Source organism: Mustela putorius, unplaced genomic scaffold, assembly GCF_011764305.1.
Source record: "Mustela putorius furo isolate JIRA1106 unplaced genomic scaffold, ASM1176430v1.1 tig00003969_pilon_pilon_pilon, whole genome shotgun sequence".
Classification (NCBI taxonomy): Eukaryota; Metazoa; Chordata; class Mammalia; order Carnivora; family Mustelidae; genus Mustela; species Mustela putorius.
In genome coordinates, this window is record NW_025422112.1 from 734,206 (window position 1) to 758,483 (window position 24,278).

The following is a 24,278-nucleotide window of genomic DNA, read 5'->3' on the forward strand; positions in this document are numbered from 1 at the left end:
CACATTTAAGTAAGGCTAGTTACAGGTGAGACTTAAAGACTGAGAATGTCTTTGGATCTACTCATCGAAAACCTTTCTTTTTCCCTTTTTCCTCATAAGTTAAAATCTGTCAATATGCCTATACTTTGCCCACTCTCCACAATATTTCAGTCATCGAGGGATCTACAGACTTGGATCTAACACTTAGACCTGTAATCCCATTAGATGGCCACCACTACTAATAGGGGCCTCTGGAATGTAACATGTTCCAGTGATATATAAAAAACTTTAAAGTAAGCATTGCAACAATATATACAAGAAACTACTATGAAGTAATCAAAAACTAACTTAATGACTTTCTTCCATTGCTTAACCCATTCTTCTTTACTTGTACCTTTAAAATAAATAAATAAAATTCAGTGTCTGTCTGCTCAACCCCACAACCGGATAAATCAGAGAAAGCAGACTTACTACAACATACATCTGTGAAATCAAAAAGCTAACTTTTGGTTTGAGGTTTTTTTTTTGTTTTTGTTTTTGTTTTTTAAGTAAAACCCTGAAAATAATTTCATAATAGTGCAGAAGATGACTTTAGGTTTTATTTACAAACTGACTAGTTTTTTAACAAGTTAATTTCCAAAAGAAAAGTAGACCAAACTTAAACACACTTTATTTAAAAACAAGTCCCCTATTTCAGAACTTTTATGATGATTAATTTCAGAGGATAATAACCAAAAAAGGGGCTGCAAATTATTGCAAATTAGACAAAATATCTGGTTTTGAACTTACACTCTTTTCTCTCCAGTGAGACTAGCAAAGCTGATTAAACTTCAAAAGCTATTTTTAACTGTAATCTTTATAGACTTTTTTTTTTTAAGATTTTATTTATTTATCAGAGAGAGAGAGAGGGGGAGAGAGCGAGCACAGGCAGACAGAATGGCAGGCAGAGGCAGAGGGAGAAGCAGGCTCCCTGCTGAGCAAGGAGCCTGATGTGGGACTCGATCCCAGGACCCTGGGATCATGACCTGAGCCGAAGGCAGCTGCTTAACCAACTGAGCCACCCAGGCGTCCCGATCTTTAGACTTTTTAAGAAAACAAACTTTATCTTTTTTTAATCTTTTTAATTTTGTGAAGTGATTTATATTTTTCTTCATTAATATAGATGAGCAAAAACACTGGTTTTTTTTTCCCCCCTCTCTCTTTTTTGGTCTCAAGTGTTAGCATTGCTTTAAATTATAGCAGTATAGTAGGTAATTTAGAGTGTGAATAAACTTAAATTTGGATTAACAATAGCCTCTGTGTGCTATTTCAAGCAAAATTAGCATTCAGAACTATAATTGCCCGTCTCCACCAACAAATTAGAGTTAAATATACAACTTACAGAGATTCACACCATGTTTCTTTTAAAGTTCTGTAATGATCAGTATACCAAAAATTTTGATGTTAAACAAGTTTTCAAAAACGTACCTCTACGCTGGGTTATACCTATACACTTTTTCATTGGTAGTTCTCAATTCTAACCTCTTTAGAACTCTATGATTTATCTTAATAGCCTGTAATCCATGACACAGAATTGTTTTTCACCTCATCTACTGCCTAACGTAGAGAGCTATTATCTGTGTGTACTTGGCAGAAAAAGAGTTTAGTATCTGAAAAGCTTTAAAGAAGAAATACTTTTACTACTGAATTTCAAATCACACACACAAAATAGGTGAGAAATTCTTTTATCATATTTAGAATCAAAATATCCCTTAAAATATTTACATTTTACAGTAAAAAGGATAGCAAAACACAAGATCATGTACAAGCTTAGTATTCAAGTTTCCAAAGAGCCAAAAATGAAAAGGAAAAAAATGGCCTACCACAAAGTTGTAGTATATGGTAATAAATGCCTTCAATGAGTGCAGATTAAAGCAATAAATGTATTCCTTGGGCGTCTGATTCTTAGTCAAAAACTGCTCAACTAAATGATTAATATAATCTGATTATGAAGTTGCTTGGCTTTCTGTTGCTCCTCTACAGTTTCTTTAAAAACAGTGCAATTTAAAACAAACTTACAGAGCACACATTACTCTCAAATTAGTCATTATATAAAGGACATTCACTAGAGGCAGTAAATATATTCCATAGTTAACCATATTTACCAAGTAAGGAATAAAACTAAAATTTCTAAGCCTTTATTGCATATTAATAAAACAAATCTTTGAATATACAGCAATGTAAAACTTTTAAAAATATTAAATTCCTAGAACTAGGGACAGTTGGTATGAAGAAAGGATGATGGGCACCAGCACAGAGAGCACTCTGCACCAACACACAGATTTCATTGTTCTGCAAACCACCAGTATTAAAAATTTAAAAGATGGCACAATCCTAGCAGGCAATCATAAAGTTTTTAAGATACAACATTTCAGTTATTTAAATGTAATCTTGAAGCAGCCTGCAAATTTTACCTTTTGCTTTTAGCTCTGTCAGTGTGGTCCCTATCTTTATGGTACCTATCTCTGTCCTTTTCTCCTTCTCTATGTTTATTTTTCTCTCGTTCTTTGTCCTTTTCATGGTCTTCACTTTTAGGTTTATCTGGTTTCTTGTCTACATTCCTACTATCCCGGCTTGCTTTTCCATCTGCTCCTCGATCACCATGTGATAACCGTGCCCTCTCTTTATCTTTGTGCCCTTCCTCCCTGCTTTTTCTGTCTCTGTCCTTGTCTTGGGTTCTGTCTCTGCGTCTATGCCTTTCAGAGTCTTGCTCCCATTCTTTTTCATGTCGCTCTCTTTTCAAATGGTGTGAATCACTATAAAATCTCTGTCGATCTCCTTTACCCCTATTAAATGGCCTATCCAGTTGCTGTTGATCTGGCCTACCCCAAGGGTCACTATGGCGCCTTTCTGGTCTTCTAATGTCTTTAACCTGGTAAAAATTTTGTGGACCTATATACCTTGATGTTTGTGAAAGGGGACCCATCATACGTTGTGGCTGGCCTGTCAGATGAACAACAGGTGGCCAGGGAACCATGGGATTTTGAGCAAAGCCAAACCCTGGAGGGGGAAGTAAAGGGGGTGGTAAATGTGGTGGAAATCCAAACATGCTTTGTGGGGGAAAATTAGGAGGCCCTGGAAATGGAAATCCAGGGGGGCTAGACTTGAGATGCTGAAGGTTGGGCTGCTGTGGCCTCATGGGTGAAAAGTTTGCACTTGTTCTGGGGCTGGTGCTTCTGGAAGTAAAGTTGATGCTTTTAGAAGGAAATTCTGATTGACAAGTGTTTCCAACTTCAAAATGAGATGATGCTGCTGTTGATCCTCTTCGAAATGGGTGCACGGTTTCAATATTTTGCATTAAAATATCTTCCTGTAAGGGCTTTGCTTGTTCTGTTGGAGAAGTGTGTGTGTTTTCTACTGACGGTGAGTTTTGTGCAACCCCTGAATTATCACCCTGCTGAACACAAGAGTTTTTCTCCACAGAAGACAACTTTTCCTCTACATTGCTTTGTTCTGTTAAGTGCTCCTTGTATGACAGACCAGGCAGGGTGTGTTTCTCTCCATTCCGGCAATTATCTCCATCTTTGCTTTCTGAAGCAGTTACGTGCTGACTTCGCCCTGCTGCTTGTCTAGGATCCCGTTTCAGGTTGATAAACTGTGGGGATCTTGTTGTATTAGCAACAGGGTTTTCACTGCAGCTGACATTACTGTCTATGTTTCCTTTTCCTACATTAGACCTGCCTGGAGAACTAGTATTTGAAGTCCGATTATCTTGCAAATTATTCTCTTGATCTTGCAGCAGCTGTCTTTTTAATGTTCTCTCTTTATTCTCCACAGTTTCTTCTTGTTTTGACTGAATTGATAAATTTGTTAAGAATGCTTCTGTAGAAACATCTGGTGGCTTACCTCTGAGGCTAAGACTTGTCACAGGTCCAGGAGAAATGGAAGAAGACCCCATTACTGATGTTTCTTCTCCTACTAATACTGAATTACCTGTAGATTCTGAAAGATCATCTGCTTTAACCTTTACCTCCTTGGCATCACCATCAGTTGCTTCCACTTTATCTATTTTCTCTGCTTTGGGGTCAGCCTGCTCACTTATAAACGGAATTTCTTTGAGTGTGCTCTGTTCTATCACTGATTGAGTCTGTTCATATACCTGACCAGTAGTGCCCAAAAGGCTCTGAAGTATATCGTCCACAGGAAGAGGTTTATTTGCTAATTCCAGAGTAGAAGGCTGATTTTCCCAGCCAATCAATACCCCAGGAAGGAATCTTAGAGGTTTTGGTGGCTCCTGTTTGGTGACTTCCACTAAAGGTTCAATTACTGTCGGAAGGTCTTCCTGAAGAGTTTGCTGAGGCTTATTTCTCTGCTTATGCAATACAGTTGTAAAAGAATTAAAAAAGTCATTTTCTTCCTCTGGTGTTTCTTCTGTGGAAACATCTATTTTACTTTTTTTATCAGGTGGCAAAGTCACTGGTACACTTTCAGAAGTCTCAGCCGTATGACTAGTACTAGCAGTGGCACTATGTTGCCGCTTCAGTTTCTGACGGATAATTAAGCCCAACAATAGATTAGGTCTATGCAGTTCAAGCCCTGTGTGAAATAGAAAACACCAATTAATAGTCACTTTCAGAGCACCTGGGTGGCTCACTCGGTTAAGCCTTCGGCTCATGTCATGATCCCAGGGTCCTGGGATTGAGCTCCATGCTGGGCTCCCTCCTAGGCTGGGAGACTGCCTCTCCCTCTCCCTGCCACACCCCTTCCCTGTCCACCCTGCTTTTGTGTGCGTGCACATCATGTTAACTAAATGTTTAAAAAAATTAAAAAAAAAAAAATTTTAAAAGTCATTTTCAACCATTAATAATAGTATATTTTAGCATCGAGCTTATTACAGCCTATTGCATAAGGCTTGCCCCTGTCAAGTCAGCTCTAGAGGGCTGGAACCTGAGAAAGAAAGCAGAGTCCATTTTGTTGCTCTGGTCTCACCTCCCACTTTATTTTATTCATACTCTATTACTAAAATGTGTACCTACCAGGTCCATCAAAAGGCACAAGAGGGTGTGGAATTTTATCTGCAGCACCCAAAGGGATAAGGTACATATCTTTAACCTGCTTCATGTTGTTCGCAGCTACTCCATAGCGCTTTCTGCTACTGAAGTATGCAAACAGCAAAGTATAAGAAATTTGATCTTCTTCAGTTACAGGTGTGAAGCGAACCACACAAATTTCCTATTCAAGAAAATAATAAATCATTACTGAAAACAATAACCTGAAGAACAGCAAATATCATTTCCCAATTAGTAATAGTCTAGTAAACTGTATAATGATGATTACCAAATAACACGATTTTACCAACTTAAATGCAGATAAAAAGAGTAAAGAGAAGCAACTCTTGGGAAAAGATCTTTGTTGATCCACTGATACATTTGTTTCATCTGAAGGTGTCCCATAAGACACTGAGTCCCAAGGTAATTAATTTGCTCAAGTTGACACAATTTTCAGTGATAGAAAACATATTTAAACCCAAGTCTTTCAGTATCTACACTATCTCCTCATTTATGTTTTTATATTTATATGTTACAACCTTCACAAAGGGCTGCCCGTGTTTTCAACATACTGAAAATTAATATCACTTACCACCACCATCCTGCCATGTACACAAAACCACTCAAATCCACTGAGAATCCCACTTACAGGGACTGGATTTAGAAATAAAAGAGGCTGGGTGACAGAACTCAAATACGCAAAGGCCATAAATTTTGTTGACTCATTTGGCTTACTTGGGAACTTATCTGTGTGCCTCTAGGTTCTAGGTTTTGTTTCATGAAGGTTTTGTTCATGAAGGAGAGAACCAGAAGTGCTACAAAGCCTAAACTGATTCAAGTTCCTAAAGGAAACGTGCAAATGAGCTAAACTACAGCTCTGTCTCTTATAAAAGGTCATCTAAACTGTCCTCTTTTAGAGGTACCAACTATTATAGTGTTTCAATCAGTTCAGGAAGGAGGCGTACTATAAAATGCTAGGCAGAAATATATGGGTAGATCAAGAGCGATTCCCAAAACAGCCAAGGGTAACACCTTGCGAATGCTTTCCCATGACTTTTACTATCATGAGAAAGTAATGGCAAATAAATATTATAACACTTTAATAGTGCTTCAAAGTTTATTTGTATTCTAACACTGTATCAAATTAAATTCTAAAATCAGTTATTGAAAAATATATACTCTTTTTAGCTTGAGATCATCCATTTTGAATTATTTCTAATCTTACTAAACATATTTAATCTTAAGAAAAAGATAAAAATTAATGTTCCCTTATTTAATTTTTTGAATGTCTGTAATATACTAGTAACTATCATCCATGGAGGGAAAAAGAATTTCTTCTAACATAAATTTTTCTGTGTACCACTATTCTACAAGTTCAAGAAATGATTAAAAAATAGAAAAGAAAAAAAATATTGTGATAGAGGCTACTAATTATCACCAACTATCTATTCTCTTTGTTTCCTCCTATCACGAAAAGATGACTTTTAGCTGGGCAGCTAAAAGACACAACATGTCCAGAGATTACATTTCCCAGCCTAATAGACACAACATGTCCAGAGATTACATTTCCCAGCCTCCTAAACAGCTTACGTAAAGTTACGTTACTAAAAAGTTCTTGCCCATGGAATTTAGAGGAAGTGAAATGGTAACAAGAATTTCCAGGTCTTGCTTTTAAAACAACTAGACAGGCATTCTTCATTCTTCCACTTGAGGTTGATTAAGTCAGCTCTGACCATGTTTGACCAATAAGGGTAACACTCTTGGAAACAGCCAAGCAATAAGAGACTGGTCTGCAAATGATCCTATAGAACCAGAGCCTGGAACTACTCTGAACCACTGACCTATTAAAAAATAAACTTCTGGGACACCTGAGTGGCTTAGTGGGTTAAGCCTCTGCCTTCAGCTCAGGTCATGATCTCAGGGTCCTGGGACTGAGCCCTGCATCGGGCTCTCTGCTCAGAAGGAAGCCTGCTTCCTCCCCCTGGCCCCCCCCTCACTGTCTGCCTCTCTGCCTACTTGTGATCTCTCTCTCTCTGTGTCAAATAAATAAAATCTTTAAATAAATAAATAAATAATAAACAATTCTTTGAGCCACTATACTTTTAGGGTCTCTTTTTGCAGCAACTTAGTCTATACCCTAAGTAAACAAATGTCTATAATCAAAGCAAGGATTAATTCGAGGAGGAATCTCAATACTTAATTCTAAAACCTTTCCTCCAGAACACTGACAAAGATATCACTAAGAAAGCATACCAGAAAGGAAGAAAAACCTACAAAAGGAATGCTGGACTGTTTTGAGCCTTAGCAAATGGGTTTAGTTCAGTTATGTTAGGTGTAATATGTAGATTTAGAATTTGTATTGGCTCCTCTCCCCAGGGTACCCTGCATAAAGAACTCTCAGTGATTTACTTTTCAAATATTCTCTCATGCTAGTATAACTTAAGACATTTTCCTTACCTTGGTTCCTGATGCTTTAATTTTTTCAACATAATCCCAAACTGTCTGAGGTGATATCCTGCCACCTACTTGAATACTATCTGGTAGATCCTACAGTAAAAAAATGAAGTTAAGCAACATATACAGAATATAAGAGTCATCATTCATTTAAATTTAGCTCTAAGACTAATTTGAAATGGTAATAAAAAACAATAAAAAAATTTGTATCACAGAACATAAAGTACAGGGGTAGCAATCAGGCTTTACCTCAAATGTCAATTCCAAATAACTAAAGTGGGTACCCAAGATACCACCGAGATTGAATCTGAGGTCATGTCAGTTCTCAGCAGGAAAGACAGGTACCATAATGGGGTAGTGGCAAGCATATGACAAACTGACAATCCAGAAAGAATACAACAGATATCAGAATATTAGAGATATTATTTTTCTTCTCAAACCTCCTCCTATCCTGCCCCCTCTTCTTGGTGAAATGGGCAAGGACATCATTTAATCATTAACAGCTGGATTTCAGAAGTTATTTAATTATAGAGCATATTTTTACACAGTAGAGAATAACACTGTAATAATGCAAATTTATTTTTTAAATGGTAGAATCTTTCTGAAAATAGATGACTATACATAAAAATCAACTATGTAACTGAAAATATTTAAAACTAATCAGTAAATTTCTATTTTTCTAAGAAGCTGAGAAAATTCATAAAAAGCACAATTAATTGATAATTAAATTACATTTATTCAAGTTATTAATTGCTTTAAATATTTATTTGGGATTTTAGTCCTAAACTAAAAATAAGCAGAAAGCAGAGGTAGAATTCGGGAAAGCAACCACATAGAAACTGGCTCAGAAAGGTGAACAGTTTTGTTTAAAATCAAATTCCATTGTTTAGGACTTCTTTTTCTTCTTTTTAAAAGGATTTTATTTATTTATTTGACAAAGAGAAACACAGCGAGAGAAGGAACACAAGCAGGGGGAGTGAGAGAGGGAGAAGCAGGTTGCCCCCTAAGAGGGAGCTCCATACAGGGCTTGATCCCTGGACCTGATCATGACCTGAGCTGAAGGCAGATGCCTCACAACTGAGCCACCCACTTGCCCAAAGACAACATTTCTAAATAGATTTGTTCAAAAAGAAGAACATGGGTCCATTTAATTTTCCTCTTATAAAAATCAATTGTTTCTAAAATACTACTTGCCAAGCAAACTATACATAAAAGTAATAAATTAGGTTGTTTAATAAAACATAATGCTAAACAAATAAGCTGGTCAGCATTAGCTAAGCCACATTACATGTAAACTAATTTCAGCCTAGGAGCACCTGGGTGGTTCAATTCCTTGTTTGGCTCAAGTCATGATCTCAGTGTCCTGGGATGGAGTCTGTGCTCAAGGGGAGTCTGCTTCTCCCTCTCCCTCTGTTACTCTTCCTGCTTATGCTTTCTCTCGCTAATAAATATTTATATATTAATTAATTTTTAAATTTAAAAATGTACTTTCTCTAATAAATAATAATTTATTAAATAAATATTAAAAAATAAAAAATTTTAAGGGTGCCTGGGTAGCTCAGTGGGTTAAGCCGCTGCCTTTGGCTCAGGTCATGATCTCAGGGTTCTGGGATCGAGGCCCACATTGGGCTCTCTGCTCAGCGGGGAGCCTGCTTCGTCCTCTCTCTCTGCCTGCCTCTCTGCCTGCTTGTGATCTCTGTCTGTCAAATAAATAAAATCTTTAAAATAAATAAAAATTAAAAAATTAAAAATTTTTAAAAAACTAATTTCAGCCAAATACAAAGAAAAGTAAAGTTTATGTCAGTCTTAAAAAACAAAAACAGGTATAATACAATTTAGGCTTTTGGAAAAAAGATTTTTTTTTTTTGTTTAAATTTTTGCTTTCATGGTCAGCAGACTGAGAATGAATGGGAAAAGTTAATGTTAGATATGAACATAAAGAAAATATAACCTCAGCAAAAATATAGTACACATGACTTATTTTCCTTCTGCATAAACACAGAAAAATACTTTCTTCAAAATAGTTAAAAAATGTTGTATTTTTCTAATTTACCATAATATAATAGTCCAACTGTTTATTTTCCATAAATATTATGTTACAGTTCCTTCCTATTCCTTCAGGTATAAACCCAGGGTACTTGCATGATCTAGTCATTGGTCTCATGAGACTGTCAACTTGCTATAATGTTTCAACTATAACCTGTATATCATTCACAGAAAGAGACAGTAAGAACTATAGTCATGCAGTTAGGGAAACATAAGCAACAGGAGAATAAGAACTATCCACAAGAAAAAATCTTCCTGACAGGCTAAGACTCAAGACCATATTAAGTAGGTCAATATTTTATCAAATCTATGTTTAAAGAAAAGCTCAAGTAATCCAAGTAGACATCTAGCTCATTAGTTTTTAATTCTTTTACAAAGGAAAGCACATTTTAGAGTACAGGGCATGTGGGTTTAAAACTTTCATAGTTATCCACAGTTCATAAACTCTATCTAAGAACTCACAGTTCCATTAATTGAACGGTTTAAGAATCACTGTCATCTATTAACAATATTTTTCTTATGAATGAAAATAAATTTATCATTTAGTATCTTTATTATTTGTAGTAATATTTTCTCTCCTACTGCTTTTAGAAACACATACATCAGTCCGAGCAGAAAAGTTCACAGTACCTCTGTCAAATACTCGGGGGAACCAGACACTGGGTAGGCTTTGGTAACAAATTTTGCCACAGAAGGCATGTTGATAAAACCTTTCCAGATGAAGTTCAATCGAGCCAGGAAGGTAGACTCAACTTCAACAGTTCCAGGCATCTCTGGACTAAAACATGACATTAAAAAATTTCAGCCTTAAAGATCTGCTCATGAATAAATCCATTTTCTACTAAGTCATCAATTATTTCTATTTTAGCATGTCAAGAAAGCCAAAATATGTAAGACTATTTGATTAAAGAGTTTAGATTTTCACTTTTTATGAAAAATTACATTCATATTTACCTTACATGGTTGCATTTTCAAAATCATCCTTCACGGGTTGGCTTAGATGAAGGTACAGAGAAGTACAAGCAACTTTTCTTAAATTGCTATCTCCTGCCTCTTGGGACCAACATTAATTAAACAGAATTTAATGTCAAGTCCCCACATACAGACTCAAATCTCTAAATTAATTTTAGGTCTTATTCTTTTATCTCAATTAGTTTACTGTTTAAGAAGGTGTACTTACTATCTCAAAAGAAATATTCCTAAGAAATAAGTTACCTTTTTATTTTTGAAGACATCCAAGTATAATCTGGCAAAGATCTATAATGATGATTATAGAAATTATGGCTAAGAGAAAATTACCGTGGAGCGGGAGAGAATGTTGACTTGGGAGACTCCTGTTTCTCTTCTTCAAAGAATTCAGAAGCCAAAATATTCGAGGTTGAAGACAATGCATCTGCTATACTTTCTGCTTCATTATCTGAATGTTTACGAGATACTCCAACAACAACTTTAACTTTTTTTGGAGAAAGATCATCTACAGGTGGTGCCATTCGACCTAACACAAGATGAAACAAAAATAAACCAAATTTGTAAATTGAAATTTCTATAACATCATCCATTTTGCTTCTAACGTTACTGTTTTTCTGACTGAATTGTTGCATAACCTTAGATTTCCTGGGTAATTTTTAACTATCATCTTTCAAACTGCATTGTAGTACACCTCTCTAATTGATGTGAAAATTAAGAAAAGATGATGTTAAATAACTTAAATAAGCTGAAATGGAAACTTTATAACTAAAACCTAAAGTCAGTTTCGTGATTCCCTAGTAATTTTTAACTAAACTATACCAAATCCCAAGTCTTGAGAAGTAAGAACTGAATAAAACCACTCTGTATCCTACTTTGTGTTACATATAGCAGAAACTCATGACATAAATGCATACTGCAGTGCTTACTAAACATGTTACTAAACATGAAAAATATTAGTAATGTTTAAAAATGACACTGGTTTTAGGCTATAGCATTAAGAAGGAAAAGAAATCACTCAAACTTGCTGAAAATAGGTTAGGTCTAATAGTGTTTAACAAGTATTTTTGTGTGCTACTATTAAATTTACTGAAATATTACCACAGAAATGATTAAAATTAATAGAAATAACTAAGAATATTTTTAAAGACATAACTAAATGGGTGTACTTAAAAATACTACTACACCATGGATGATTTTCTTTAAGAATAACGAAGTCTAAAAATATTCTGCCCTTTAAGTCTTTACCACTGTACAGATTATAAAATTTGTTAACACAATTTTGAGAAAGTAGGATTACTTTTATTACAGAAAAATTACTTAATTTGTGATACATTTCATCTAGCCTCTGATCCAATGATGGAGGACAGCAAATAGATTAACCTAAGAATTTTTCATGCTACCGAATAAGGTATGTATCATTCCTTAGCATACAACAGTAAAAATAAATAAATAAAAATTGAGAGCCACATCTCCAGAGTTTACAAAACTCTTGATACTCTAATTTTTAACAATAAACTGAATATAATTTAAATTTTTTATTACATCCCCATTTTTTATGCCCTAAATGTAGTCAACCTCCAAAACCTACTGATAATACCTAATGTGAGTATCTCAAAAGCCTCCACTCACTTCTATCTCCAATGATCACTCTAATAAAAACTATCTTCATCTCTCACTTGGACTAGCACAAAGGGTTCCTATGAAGTTTCTCTCCTTCCTCTCCTGGCTTCTCCCACTGTAATTCTTCTCAAAGTCAGAGATATCTTCATAAAATACCAATCTGATCACCTCATTCCCTTACTGTAAAACCCCTTAGTCACTGTCCACTGCTCTTAGATAAAAGACCAAAATCTTCAATGCAGCTACAAAAGATTTTCAGCATTTCTGATCATGATCTGGTAAAGTTGTATTTTATCTCATGATCCATTACTTAAATACACACACTCACGTGTATCTCTGTGGGTTTGTGTGTGCATGTGTATGTATATGTGTGTATATGTATTTTTATGATAAAAGTAACTGGAACTAAAGTCTCATAAAATGGTACTCATCTTTCTAAGTGCAGTTCACTGTGGTACTTTCTATTTTGTTTTTGAAATGCTAGGTAACTACTTACTAAATTGATTTCACTACTACGAAGAAGTCACAACTGAACTCTGAAAGGCAAAAAGGTATTACAAACAAGATGTGATCTCCAAATCTCTCTTCAAACAACTCATATCCCTCTCTTCTCTTCTCGAATTCACCTCAAAGCTCATGCCATTCCCAGTATTCAGAATGATGTTCCCCTGTCTTTTCAACCTTCATGACTCAGCTTAAATGTAGATTCCTCGGCCCAGTCTCCCCAATGCCCCAGTCTAGACTGGATCTTGTTAGCTAAATACATTTGTAAATACTTCTGTAACCCAAATCATCACCTGCCTGTCTTTCTCACTAGGCTACAGTTTCTCTTAAAGCCTGGATAAGATCTGACTTTTTCACCACTATATTCCCTGCACCAAAGTGCTCAGCAAGAACTCAATATTTATTGAATGAATGACCAAATAGAAGAATACTAGAGAAAAGGTATTTTGGGATTTGTTCCATTTTTTTATAGATGATAATAAGACATGAATGCTATTTTATTCCTTCACTTAATAAATGACAGTACCATCATGAATGCCCAACATTTCTGATGCCTACTCTAATGCTTAAATTTTAGTCTTTTGCCCCAAGGTTGTTAAGATCAAATCTTACATAGTACAATTAATTCTAGATCATAAAGTATACCACAGTATCAATCTATACCTCAACTCTGAAGACCAGTCACTCAAAAACCGTGCTACTCCTCAATGAGAGTGAGCAGATACTTCATCCCCAATTAACAGAAAACAAAAGCCTACTTAAATTACAAATACAAGTATCTCTCTTCCAAAACAAAAGCAACATTTCAGAATGAAAAATTTCCAATTACCTATGCAAATTTTACAGTTAAGATCAAAAAGATGTTGTCTGTGCTGACTAGTGGTATCTTTGGACATAGAATCAATCTCTTCTTTTTGTTTTTCAGCTCCTTCTGCCTTTTCCAAGGACTTGTTAGCTGTAGGTTCCTTAAAAAAAAAAAAAAGGTAAAATGTTTCAGCAAATTTGGCCCTAATTATTAAAATCAACTTCTATTTCATACTGATTTTTTCTAAAATGAAAACTGTTCTATTCATATGTTTTCCAATATATTTTTTAAAAGATTTTATTTACTTATTTATTTAAAGCAAGCAAGCAAACAGGGGGAAAGTGAGGGAGAGAAGAAGAGAGAATCTCAAGCAGACTCTACACTGAGCACAGAGCCTGATGCAACACTCAATTTCACAACCCTGAGACCACCTGAGCAAATCAGAGTTAGCTGCTTAACCAATGCAACACCCATGTGCCCCCCCATCACTGTTATCTTTAAAAAATAAATGCTAGGTATTAATTATTACTTAAAGTAGAGCAAAACCTCAGACATTCCTCATTCTTTAAGGCCTCTAACAAGATTCTGTATTATTTCCTCACTGATATTTGAAAATCAGAAAAGCTGTACCAAGCTCTCACACCAGTCTACCTAAGAAGCACTTACTTAGGCCTACTAAAGAATTCACCAAGCCACAGAGACCCCAGGAATCTACATTTTAACAAATGTTTAACAGGTGCTTGTGATGCACGTAGTCTGCACACTACATCCAGAGAAAGAGTATTGTTAAACACTCTCAAAAAACCATGGGACCAATAAAATAAACTTTGAAACATATACATTTTTTTTAAAAAATTCTTCTTTCACCTTTAAGAACATTTTCGACAAATCAACCTTTCCTTAATCTTCATGTTTTGAGCACTGCAGAACATGGCATTTTTATTATTTTTACCTGAATCTCCATGGCTGCTTCCTGTTCTTTCATTGGGGCATCACTCTCAATTTCAATTTCACCTTTATGAGTTATTTTTGTGATCGGTCGTCTTTCCACTTCTCTCTGCTCTTTCTCAATCATTTCTATGGTCTAAATGAAATATTTTAAAGAAACACTTCACAACTAAAATATACATATTTCCAAATGTACAGCTTTAAACAATAAGAGCTTATCTAAAAATGAAAACATCACAGATAATTTTAAAATTTTTTTTAAAAGAGTTTATTTATTTATTTGACAGACAGATCACAAGTAGGCAGAGAGGCAGGCAGAGAGAGAGAGGAGGAAGCAGGCTCCCTGCTCCCTCTCCCAGAGAGCCTGATGCGGGACTCGATCCCAGGACCCTGAGATCATGACCCGAGCCGAAGGAAGAGGCTTTAACCCACTGAGCCACCCAGGCGCCCCGATTTTTAATTTTTAGATGGTCTCTCAAACAACAAACACATACTAAGTACTTACAAATGCCAAAGACTATTTTAAGTGCTGGGGTTATAAGTCTTGAGAAGTTCTATGTAAATTAATCAGAGGCAACTGAAGTGCAGTGTAATTTGCAAAGGGTTGAAACATGGTATTTATGGCTTTCTGATTTAGTTTTTTTACCAGCTGCCACCAGGGAAATGAGAATTATCTTCTTCAGATTCCTAACTTGATGTTCTTAACATCCCCCTCAAATAATGGAAGTTTATTCAAACACCAGAAATTATCAGGTAGACCCTCTCAGTTGTCTCTTAAGCATTACTTTGTGACAATGATAACTTAATTGAACAAATTTGACAAAAAAAAAAAAATATTAAGCAAGTGTAGCAAGAACTAGTGAAAAGTAGTGAGGAGTGCAATGGGTTAAGAAATGTAAGGATGGGTCTAGTCATTAAGCTTGCCTTTGTTAAGTGCAAATCATCCTTTAAAGAAAGAAATCAGATTAAGGCCTAAAGAAAGAACAAGCTGGTTTCCAAAGCAAATGGTACTTGCAGCCACAGTTCCAAAGCAGAAGAGAGAGGCATATTTGGGATACGGAGGGAAGAAAGATGAGGTGATACTATTTTCACCATAAAAGGAAAAATTACACAGGGTGAAAGCAGAAGAAATATTTCAATATCAAATCAAGGCCTTGTACTTCAAATTAGTTTTGGCAAAAGACTTACATGAAGCTTAATGTCTGAGATGCAAGTATTATGGAAAAAAGAATCAGGTAAATAATGCAGAGTTCATATGAACTATTAGTAACCAGTATCTCCTAGAACAAAAAGCTAATATTCTAAGGCTGCTATAATCAAAATAGTGGATAACGTGGTCATCTCACTGTCACAATAACCCTAAGCCACATAGTCACTTAATTTTTAAGGTATTTCAAAGTTCAGAACCCCCAAATTAAAATTCGTGGCATTGGTTACTTTCAGAATTTTTTAGTTGTAAAAATGGACTATGGTACACATACTATTTAAGTTACATAACACCTCAGTTTAGCAGGTATTGAGCTATTTAAGCCCACAACATTTCTGTAGATATGAACATTCATACATGCCAATTTGCATCAGGTTTTATCAATAAACAAGGGAAAGAAACCCTTGTTTCTCTGAGCTTTTGGCATCTGAAACTTTTGAATAATAAGGGATTACACACCTATAAAATTTTCATTCTGACTTAATCTAGTGCTAAAAATTACCAATATTCATAACACCTTCAAATGCTATTTTTGAAAAGTACAGATGTGATTAAGATGTGCCTATTTTCCCATCTTTCTGATGTACAAGACAAAACAAAATACAAGTTTATTATGTAATCTGATAACTGGAAAAAAATGAGAAAAAAGCAGCAGAGATAAAGAAAAACAAGATTTAATTTAAGAACTCAGTTAATGGGGATATGTAATTTATGGAATAAGAAGTTTGTATTACTGTGCATTCTGTGTTAAATTACCTCTGTGTTTATTTCCCCTATGGCTGAAAAATATAGGTTCTGATATAGTCAAACCCATAGTCATAGATAATCTTACATGTCTGTTTTCTCTCCGCCTCCATGCAGCTAACTCTTTAGAAGCCAACTCTTCCGGACTCATTCTTATAAGATGATCAGGGGTTACTTCTCCTTTCAGTACTTTTTTAAATAAAATCTGGATATATTTAAAGATGAGAAGAGGGAGAAAAAGATTTTTAAAATAAAGAAGACATATTGTATAAAAACTTGTAATAAATAAAGATGTAATTTCAAAACTTGATTTACAAATGTTTAATGATTTATACATTATCTACCACAGAGAAATTTAATGACAGCCTTGTATTTTAGGAACTTATCATCTAAGGCAGCAAAATTTATCTTTCATATGAAAATCAACACATAGTGGAGAAGTGTGTATAGTAGAACCATTACCTCTATCCAAAAATTCTATTGAGACGGTTACCCACTCCCCGCTTCCCCCAAAATCAACATCTCAGAATATTCCCAGTATTCTCAAGGAAACACACTGTCACAATAACCAACCTAGAATATAGCAAAACTTTACTGAATGTGCTGTCATTCATATTTTTAAGATTTCATATCTTAGATCTTTTCATATCTTTGATTTCTAACCGGCTTAGAGAGGACTTCAGAGCAAAGAACCCACTGTACGAAAGAAACCTAAAGGAAATAAACGTTTACTTCCTGAAAAAAAAAAAAAGCTTCCAGACTATATAATTCAAGAAGCATCTGACCCCCTGGACAATAATGACAGACTGTATAACCTAGATTTTTCTTAAGTAGCTGTTAGTATCACATTCTATCTATTGCAAATATCGTTACACAAATTGACAAACTGTTATCAATTATGTGAAAATCTTATAAAACTTAAGCAAATATACAAGGAGTTTGTATTTACACATACACAGCTTTTAAATATCCTCTGAGACCCAAACAAGAAATGCAGGAAACAATTAACAGTTCAAGTAATGTTCGCTTCCCTGCTAAAGGATATTTAGAATTAAAGTCATATTTAAATTAACAAAATATTTTAAAATAATATTCTTTTTTACCTAAATGTAACTTATTTTCTTAAGGAGTGTTACTCCATTTTTGGATTTAAATCAGAAGTATCAATACAATGTTTATTATGAATTTTGGTTTAACAGCAATTTTAAAGAATACATATGAATGAATTTTTTTTTAAAGATTTTATTTATTTATTTGACAGAGATCACAAGTAGGCAGAGAAGCAGGCAGAGAGAGAGAGGGAAGTAGGATCCCCGCTGAGCGGACAGCCTGACATGGGTCTCGATCCCAGGACGCTGGGATCATGAACTAAGCGGAAGGCAGAGGCTTTAACCCACTGAGCCACCCAGGCACCCCCATATGAATGAATTTTTAATAAATTGGATTAAATAAGGGACAAAAAGAAAAGTCCCATAAATCAGGTTAAGACAGACTTAGTATTTTACATTTTAATACGCTCATTATATAATACTAGCCACCACTATGCAGAATTCATAATCTCAGTTCTGTAGTGAAAGACTATTAAAATGTCCATCTCAATTGAAGAAATAAATTATAGATCTACTGTATTATAATCTTCAATTCCAATGTATTCAGGAAAGCTGGAAGCATAAATATCTATAGACATGAACAAAATATACTTACATTGTTTTTAGGATCTTTCAGATTGAACATCAAACTTCTGTATTTATTCTTATATTTAGCATCTGTGTCCCGAAAAAAAGAGAAAAGCTCTTTTTCAATTTTTGTGGCAACTTTTGCTGCTTTTTCCTCTGGCACCTTCAAATTTGAGTCTGTAAGTCTTAAAATTAGAATAATTCAATTATTCTTCAAATACATGAAGCATATATTATTCAGTCTTCTATATAATAATGTGTGTTACCTTTTCATAAGAATGTCTTTGAGAGAATGTCTGACACTTTGTCTGATCTGATCTGCAGAAGGCTTGGAAGTAGAAGTAGCAGGAGGATGCATATTAGGCATTCCCTTTTCAATTTTCTTCTTTTTTATTTCTTGCTTCTCATGAGCCCCTAATTTAAACAATAATCAAAACTCATTGTTTTTAAAAAGACATCTTCCTTTTTAATGCATAATATAAGTTTACAAACAAAACTGACTGATTAAAAATCACTATTTAGAAATAAGATCAGAACCCATATTCCATACTGAAGTAAGTATTTGACTTTTAAATTCTAATCTGTGTATGGTAACAGAGGTTAACTAGACTTACTGTGATCATTTTCCAATATATACAAACATCCAATTGTTGTTATACACCTGAAACTAACAATGTTATATACCAATTATACCTCAATTTAAAAAAGAGAAATTCTAATTTAAATGAATTTTAATGACAAATTAAGTGACTAAAAAATGGCCTAAAGCTATGAAATACAAATGCACTTTTCCCATTTTATTTTTTTCCCATTTTTAAAAAGTTTTATTTATTGAAGTAATCTCTACACCCCACCTGGGGCTCCGACTTCACAATCCCGATATCAAGAATCTAGTGTTCTTCTGACTGGGCCAGCCAGGCACTACTCCCCCAACTCACCCCGCACTGACCCATCAATTCTTAAATCTATCATTTTTATAATTCATGTCCTCATTTTCCCACATAAGCAACTCTGATCAGACAGTACAACATTATTACCATATCCTTGCATACTAAACACTTTTATCCTCTCTCCTTTAAAACACCTGCATTTGCAAAACCACAAACCCAATAAAAGCCAACTTTATCCTTCACCCAAATAGCCTACAAACAGCTGAAAGCAACTGGAGAAAAATAAACACTGATGCTAACAGATCTCACTTTAAATTTATAATCACAAATCTGAGGTAGATAACAATCTGCTGTCCTAATCTTACTAAGTTTTCTTAGTAAATCTGCTCTTCCAGTCTCAAAACATCTATTTTACAATTTTTCTCCTTTCTTGTCAAACCAACAATACCTCCTTCCCCAACTTCAACCTCATTTGATTTTTTCACTTCATTATTTCACTAAGAAAACAAGAAAATGACAGCTATCACATCTTCCCATCACCAAATCTAGCCTACCTGCATCTATCTGCCCTCCTACCATATACAATTATCTTCCCTACTGTTAAAATGGGTAAGCTGTCCTTGTTTATGAGCAACCCTTCTATGTAAATCCCATCCCCTCTTGTTTTTTCATGGATTTTGAAGCCCTCAACTACATCACCAAATTCTCTCTATTGGATCATTCCCATAGTCTTCCAAACACGCTATATCTCCCTTAAAAAATTCTGTACCTCACATATCCCTTTAACTACCACACCACTTCGGTTCCCTTTAAAAGCAAAATTCTTTAAAACAGTAATCAGTATCTCTGATTCCTCACTTTCCATTCCTCCATAAACCACTAGAACTGGCTTTCATCCCCAGTGCTCCACCAAAACCATTCTAGTCAAGGTCACCAATGATTTCCATTTCACTAAATCACATACGATCTATGCTCCTTAATAGATGTCCAGACAACACTGAACACAACTGACCATTCCCTCCTTCTTGAAACTTCATCATGGTCCCTTAGTTCTCTTACCTCACAGACCAGCTTTTAGTCTCTTTTGTGGAAGCTCTTGTCTTCTCAACTTCCAAATGCTGACATGACCCCCAAGTACTGTGCTTCTGCTTTTTCATTATCAAACTCTTTAATAGATGTTTCTAAGTACATGATTTTAAATAACTATGCACTGATAAATCTCTTGTTTATATACAACCCCTTGAAGTCTTCTCTAAGCTCTACACTTATGTCAAACATCCTTACCTGGGTATCTTAAAGGCAACTCAAAGTTAAAACACCCACACATAATTTTTCAATTTTCCTCCCCTAATCTGTTTTTCTCAATAAATGGCACCAACATTTAGTTAATCCTCTGCTAAGACTCTACCTACCTACCTACCCACCTACTTATAACTAATCCAACAGCAAGTTCTGCCAATTCTACTATAAAATTTATCAGAATCTGACCATTTTTCATTCCTCTACTGTATCTCTGTTCCAAGCTAGCATCCTTTTTTCCCTAGGATACTGTTATAGACTCCTAACTACCCTCATTTTGTCCTATTCTCCTACAATCCAATTTTCACAGAAAAACAGGAGTAAACCCATCATGCTCTTGGTATAAAATCCTCTGAAGTTTTCCCATTACATTCAGAATAAAATATAAACTCTATCAGGACCTCAAAGTTCCTACATAATTTTCTCTGAACTCATCTTGACCCTTATTCTATCCCATGTATTACCCTAACCATTCCACTGTGGCTCTTGTGCTCCTCAAATACCAAGCTTGTTTCTACCTTGAAACCTTTAGACTACACGCTACCCAGTCCTCCAAAAAAAAGTTTCTATCACTTTAAATTATACCTCACAAGTTACCCCCTCCATTCTATCTAAAACAAACTCTCACCACTCTCCTCAACTGTGACTCTTAACTCCACTTACTTTTCTTCACGGTGCCTAAACACTGTAAAAAATGGCACACCATTTTATTAGTCTACTTAATGTCTGTCTTCTACTAGTGTTTGAGTGCCATGAAGATGGGATCTTATTAAGTTCATTAGCCCTTCCCAGAATTTAGAGCAATAATTATTAATTTCAAGAAAGATCACCTGAACTATTTTTATTGCCATCAAGTTATTAAAATGGTTAAATTTCCCTAAAATATACTAATTGATAGTGTATGAAATATAACTTTATTAGTACATAGGATTTTTATGAATCTTACTACCTGGTTTGGAACCTTTTTCTCCTGTGCAAATAACAGTTGTAGTCTCTTTTGGTATTTTTTCACTTTTTTCTTCTGAGGATCTCCGAGGTAAAACTGGTTGTCCCATCTTTCGAAGAGGAGCTAGCTGCCATTTTTTTATTTCACTATCTCTACAGTCTGATGAGTTTTTGCCTTCACCAGATTCCTTGGAAAAAATATTATTTAATTCATTAGAATGAAAACTACTAAAGCAAGGCTCAAGAGTATGTGGATGAAAAAGATTAAACCTAATTAGTATTATAATCTAGCAAGATAGCAAACATTATATTCTTTAGCCCAATAAATATTTAAGTTTTTTAAAAAAGATGTACAAAAATAACTCTCAATTAATAACAAAAAGGAGATTCATGCTCTCATTCAAAATCCATTTGTTAAGCACCTATTTTGCAGAACACATAACAGCCTATAAAGGAGAACTAAAAAACCTGGATACCATTTTCCCATTAATAATATTAGAAAAAAAAATAGATAAAAGATAGTAAGAGTTGTCTTAGCTGGCTACAGACATGGAAAAAAGAGGGAGAGATTATGGAGAAACAGGTATCTATGTTTTTCACTATTCTCTAAAACAAATGAAATCATACCCACCTCTAAGTTTATCAATTAAATTCTCACTGTATTAACTGGCAGTTTTAACTTCTATAAAGTAGAACAATCTATCAGGATACCTGCTACTCTCATCCTAATTATAACCAACGAAGAACTTGTGAACTAGAATTCTAAGACCCTTTAAAATAATTAATCACTTCATGGTAATGTTTGAAAGACAGGGAGAAGTTTATCCATAGGTGGTAGAGAAGTAGGAGACCTTAGTTTCATCTGGTCCCAGGAATTCAGCTAGACAACTATCAAGTCATTCCGAACACTTGCAAACTCAACTTGAGGTCTAAGAAAAGAATTAGATGCAACTCTACAAATAGAAAAGCAACCACTTTCTGCAAGGTAGGTGTGGAGAAGTGAATCTGAGGTGATACATAGGAAGATGAACCACAGCAGGAGGGAGCCTCCGTCATCCAGCACCAGAAGTGATATAGCAGTGGAGCACAAAATCAGAACTTTCAGCAGGCTGCTCCAGTGAGGGACATTCCTGCCTGAAATGCACCTGGTGGCTAAGTAGGTTGGAATCCTAGGTGGGATACTATGGTCCCAGGATCCTTGGGGTCACAGCAAGACTGGGGGTGCCTGAGTGTGGCAGAGTTCCCCAGCATCAGTGTGGGGAAACTGGCTGCACTCAGCGAGCCCAAGAGTGGGCTCTCAGCACAGGGTTGCCATATACCCTGAACTGTGGTCCATCACATCCTTGCTGAGCAGGGGCCCAGCAAGCAGCAGAACCACCCCAAGACCTCCTCCTTCCCTCCCCCTGGAAGCTGGGGAGGGGGGCACAAGTGCATATCACAGGAGTCTGCAGGTTTTGAAGAATCAAAATGGGGTCACATGCCATGAGAAAGAATCACTGGTCACAGTCTGGGTGATTGCAGGGTACAGCCAGAGACCAGGGAGACAGGAATGATTGACTGCTTTTCTCTAGGGTGCACTAAGGAGTGCCCCCCCCACCCCGACCCCCAACCCCAAGCTCTAAGCTCTAGGGCTGGAAACTGGGAGGCCGCCATCTTCATTCTCATCCTCTAAAGCAGGGCAGAAAACCATAAGGAAACAAAAGTCACAGAGAGTAATCCAGAGCCACTTACTTAGCCTGGCCCCTGGCAAGGGTGGTACAATTCTGCACAGAGCATAAATACCTGAGAATCAGCCCAACAGGCCCTTCCCCCAGAAGATCATCAAGAACATCCAGCTAATACCAAATTTACTGACCATAGAGAAATGCAAAAGTTGAGTACTAGGTAAAATAATATACAGAATTCATGGTTTTCCCCCCACAATTCTTTAGTCTTTTAATTATGTTTTTCTCTTTCCTCTCTCAATCAATTATTTCATCAACTTTTAAAAACCTTTTTTAATTTTCATTTTTACACTTACATTGCATCCTTTCATTGTATTTATTTTGTATATATGGAAGTTTTTCTTTCTTTACAATTTCAGGATGCAGTTTCTTCTAACAAACACGAGAATACACCCAGAATCTAGTGTACGGCTCTGTTCTCTTCACCTGTCTGATCATTTTCTCTCCTTTTTTTCTTCTTTTTGTTAAACTCTTTTTAAATTTTCATCTTCAGTAACGTTGTAGCTTTTCATTGTATTTAATTTTATTTTTCTATAGATAAATACATTTTTCTTTCCTTACAACTCTGGGATGTAGTTTCTTCTAACAAAGAGACAAAAATACACTCAGGATATAGTGTACTGCTCTGTTCTGTTCACCTGCTTGTTTATATTCCTTCTTTTTTCTCTTTTGTCTTTTTATAGTTACATTCTATTCTTTCAATGCATTTAATTTCATTTTCGTAAATATGTAAAGTTTTTCTTTCTTTAAAATTCTGGGGCCTAGTGTTTTAACAGACCAAAATACACACAGGATCCAGTCTATTGCTGTTTTCTGTTCACCTCTATTATCCTTTTTTTCCCCCCATTTCCAGTCTCTTGTGACCCCACTTCTCTGGGGTCATTGTTGCCATTTTAGTATTTTGTTCTCACATTCATCTACTCTCTGGACAGATGACAAGACAGAAAAGCCTTAAAAAAGACAACAAGAGGCAGTACCAACTGCCAGGGACCCAAGCAGTTTGGATATAAGATGTCAAAACTAGAGTTCAGAATAACGCTTATAAAGATACGAGCTGGGCTTGAAAAAAGCATAGAAGACACTAGAGAATACCTTTCTGGAGAAATAAAAGAAATAAAATCTAATCATGTAGAAGCCAAAAAGGCTATTAATGAGATGCAATAAAAAATTGAGATTCTAACTGCTAGGATAAATGAGGCAGAAAAGAGAATTAGTGATACAGAAGACAAAAGGATAGAGAATAAAGAAGCTGAGAAAGAGATACACTACTGGATCAAGAGAGCAGAATTTGAGATATCAATGATACCATAAAACAAAACAATATTAGAATAACTGAGATCCTAGAAGAGGAAAAAGAGAGAGATAGAAGGTATACTGGAGCAAAATACAGTGGAAAACTTCCCTAATCTGGGAACGGAAGAAGGCATTCAAGTCCAGAGAA

General features: G+C 35.4%; 1 protein-coding gene across 6 annotated transcripts in view; it reads right to left on the bottom strand.

Annotated features, from left to right (window-relative positions):
- Window positions 1-1,687: 1,687 nt before the first annotated feature.
- The window catches only part of PHF3 (PHD finger protein 3), an 86,721-nt gene continuing 64,130 nt past the window's right edge, over window positions 1,688-24,278 (bottom strand). For all 6 annotated transcript variants that reach the window (XM_004775653.3, XM_013047385.2, XM_013047384.2 and 3 more), the window contains 11 exons: window positions 21,118-21,301; window positions 18,246-18,393; window positions 18,008-18,164; window positions 16,392-16,508; window positions 14,357-14,488; window positions 13,429-13,564; window positions 10,806-11,001; window positions 10,137-10,284; window positions 7,464-7,553; window positions 4,995-5,190; window positions 1,688-4,554 (listed from right to left, as the gene is read on the bottom strand). In XM_004775653.3, the coding sequence (XP_004775710.1) occupies window positions 2,429-4,554; window positions 4,995-5,190; window positions 7,464-7,553; window positions 10,137-10,284; window positions 10,806-11,001; window positions 13,429-13,564; window positions 14,357-14,488; window positions 16,392-16,508; window positions 18,008-18,164; window positions 18,246-18,393; window positions 21,118-21,301 (3,630 nt within the window). In that variant the 3' untranslated portion in view covers window positions 1,688-2,428. The remainder of the gene's footprint in view (window positions 4,555-4,994; window positions 5,191-7,463; window positions 7,554-10,136; window positions 10,285-10,805; window positions 11,002-13,428; window positions 13,565-14,356; window positions 14,489-16,391; window positions 16,509-18,007; window positions 18,165-18,245; window positions 18,394-21,117; window positions 21,302-24,278) is intronic.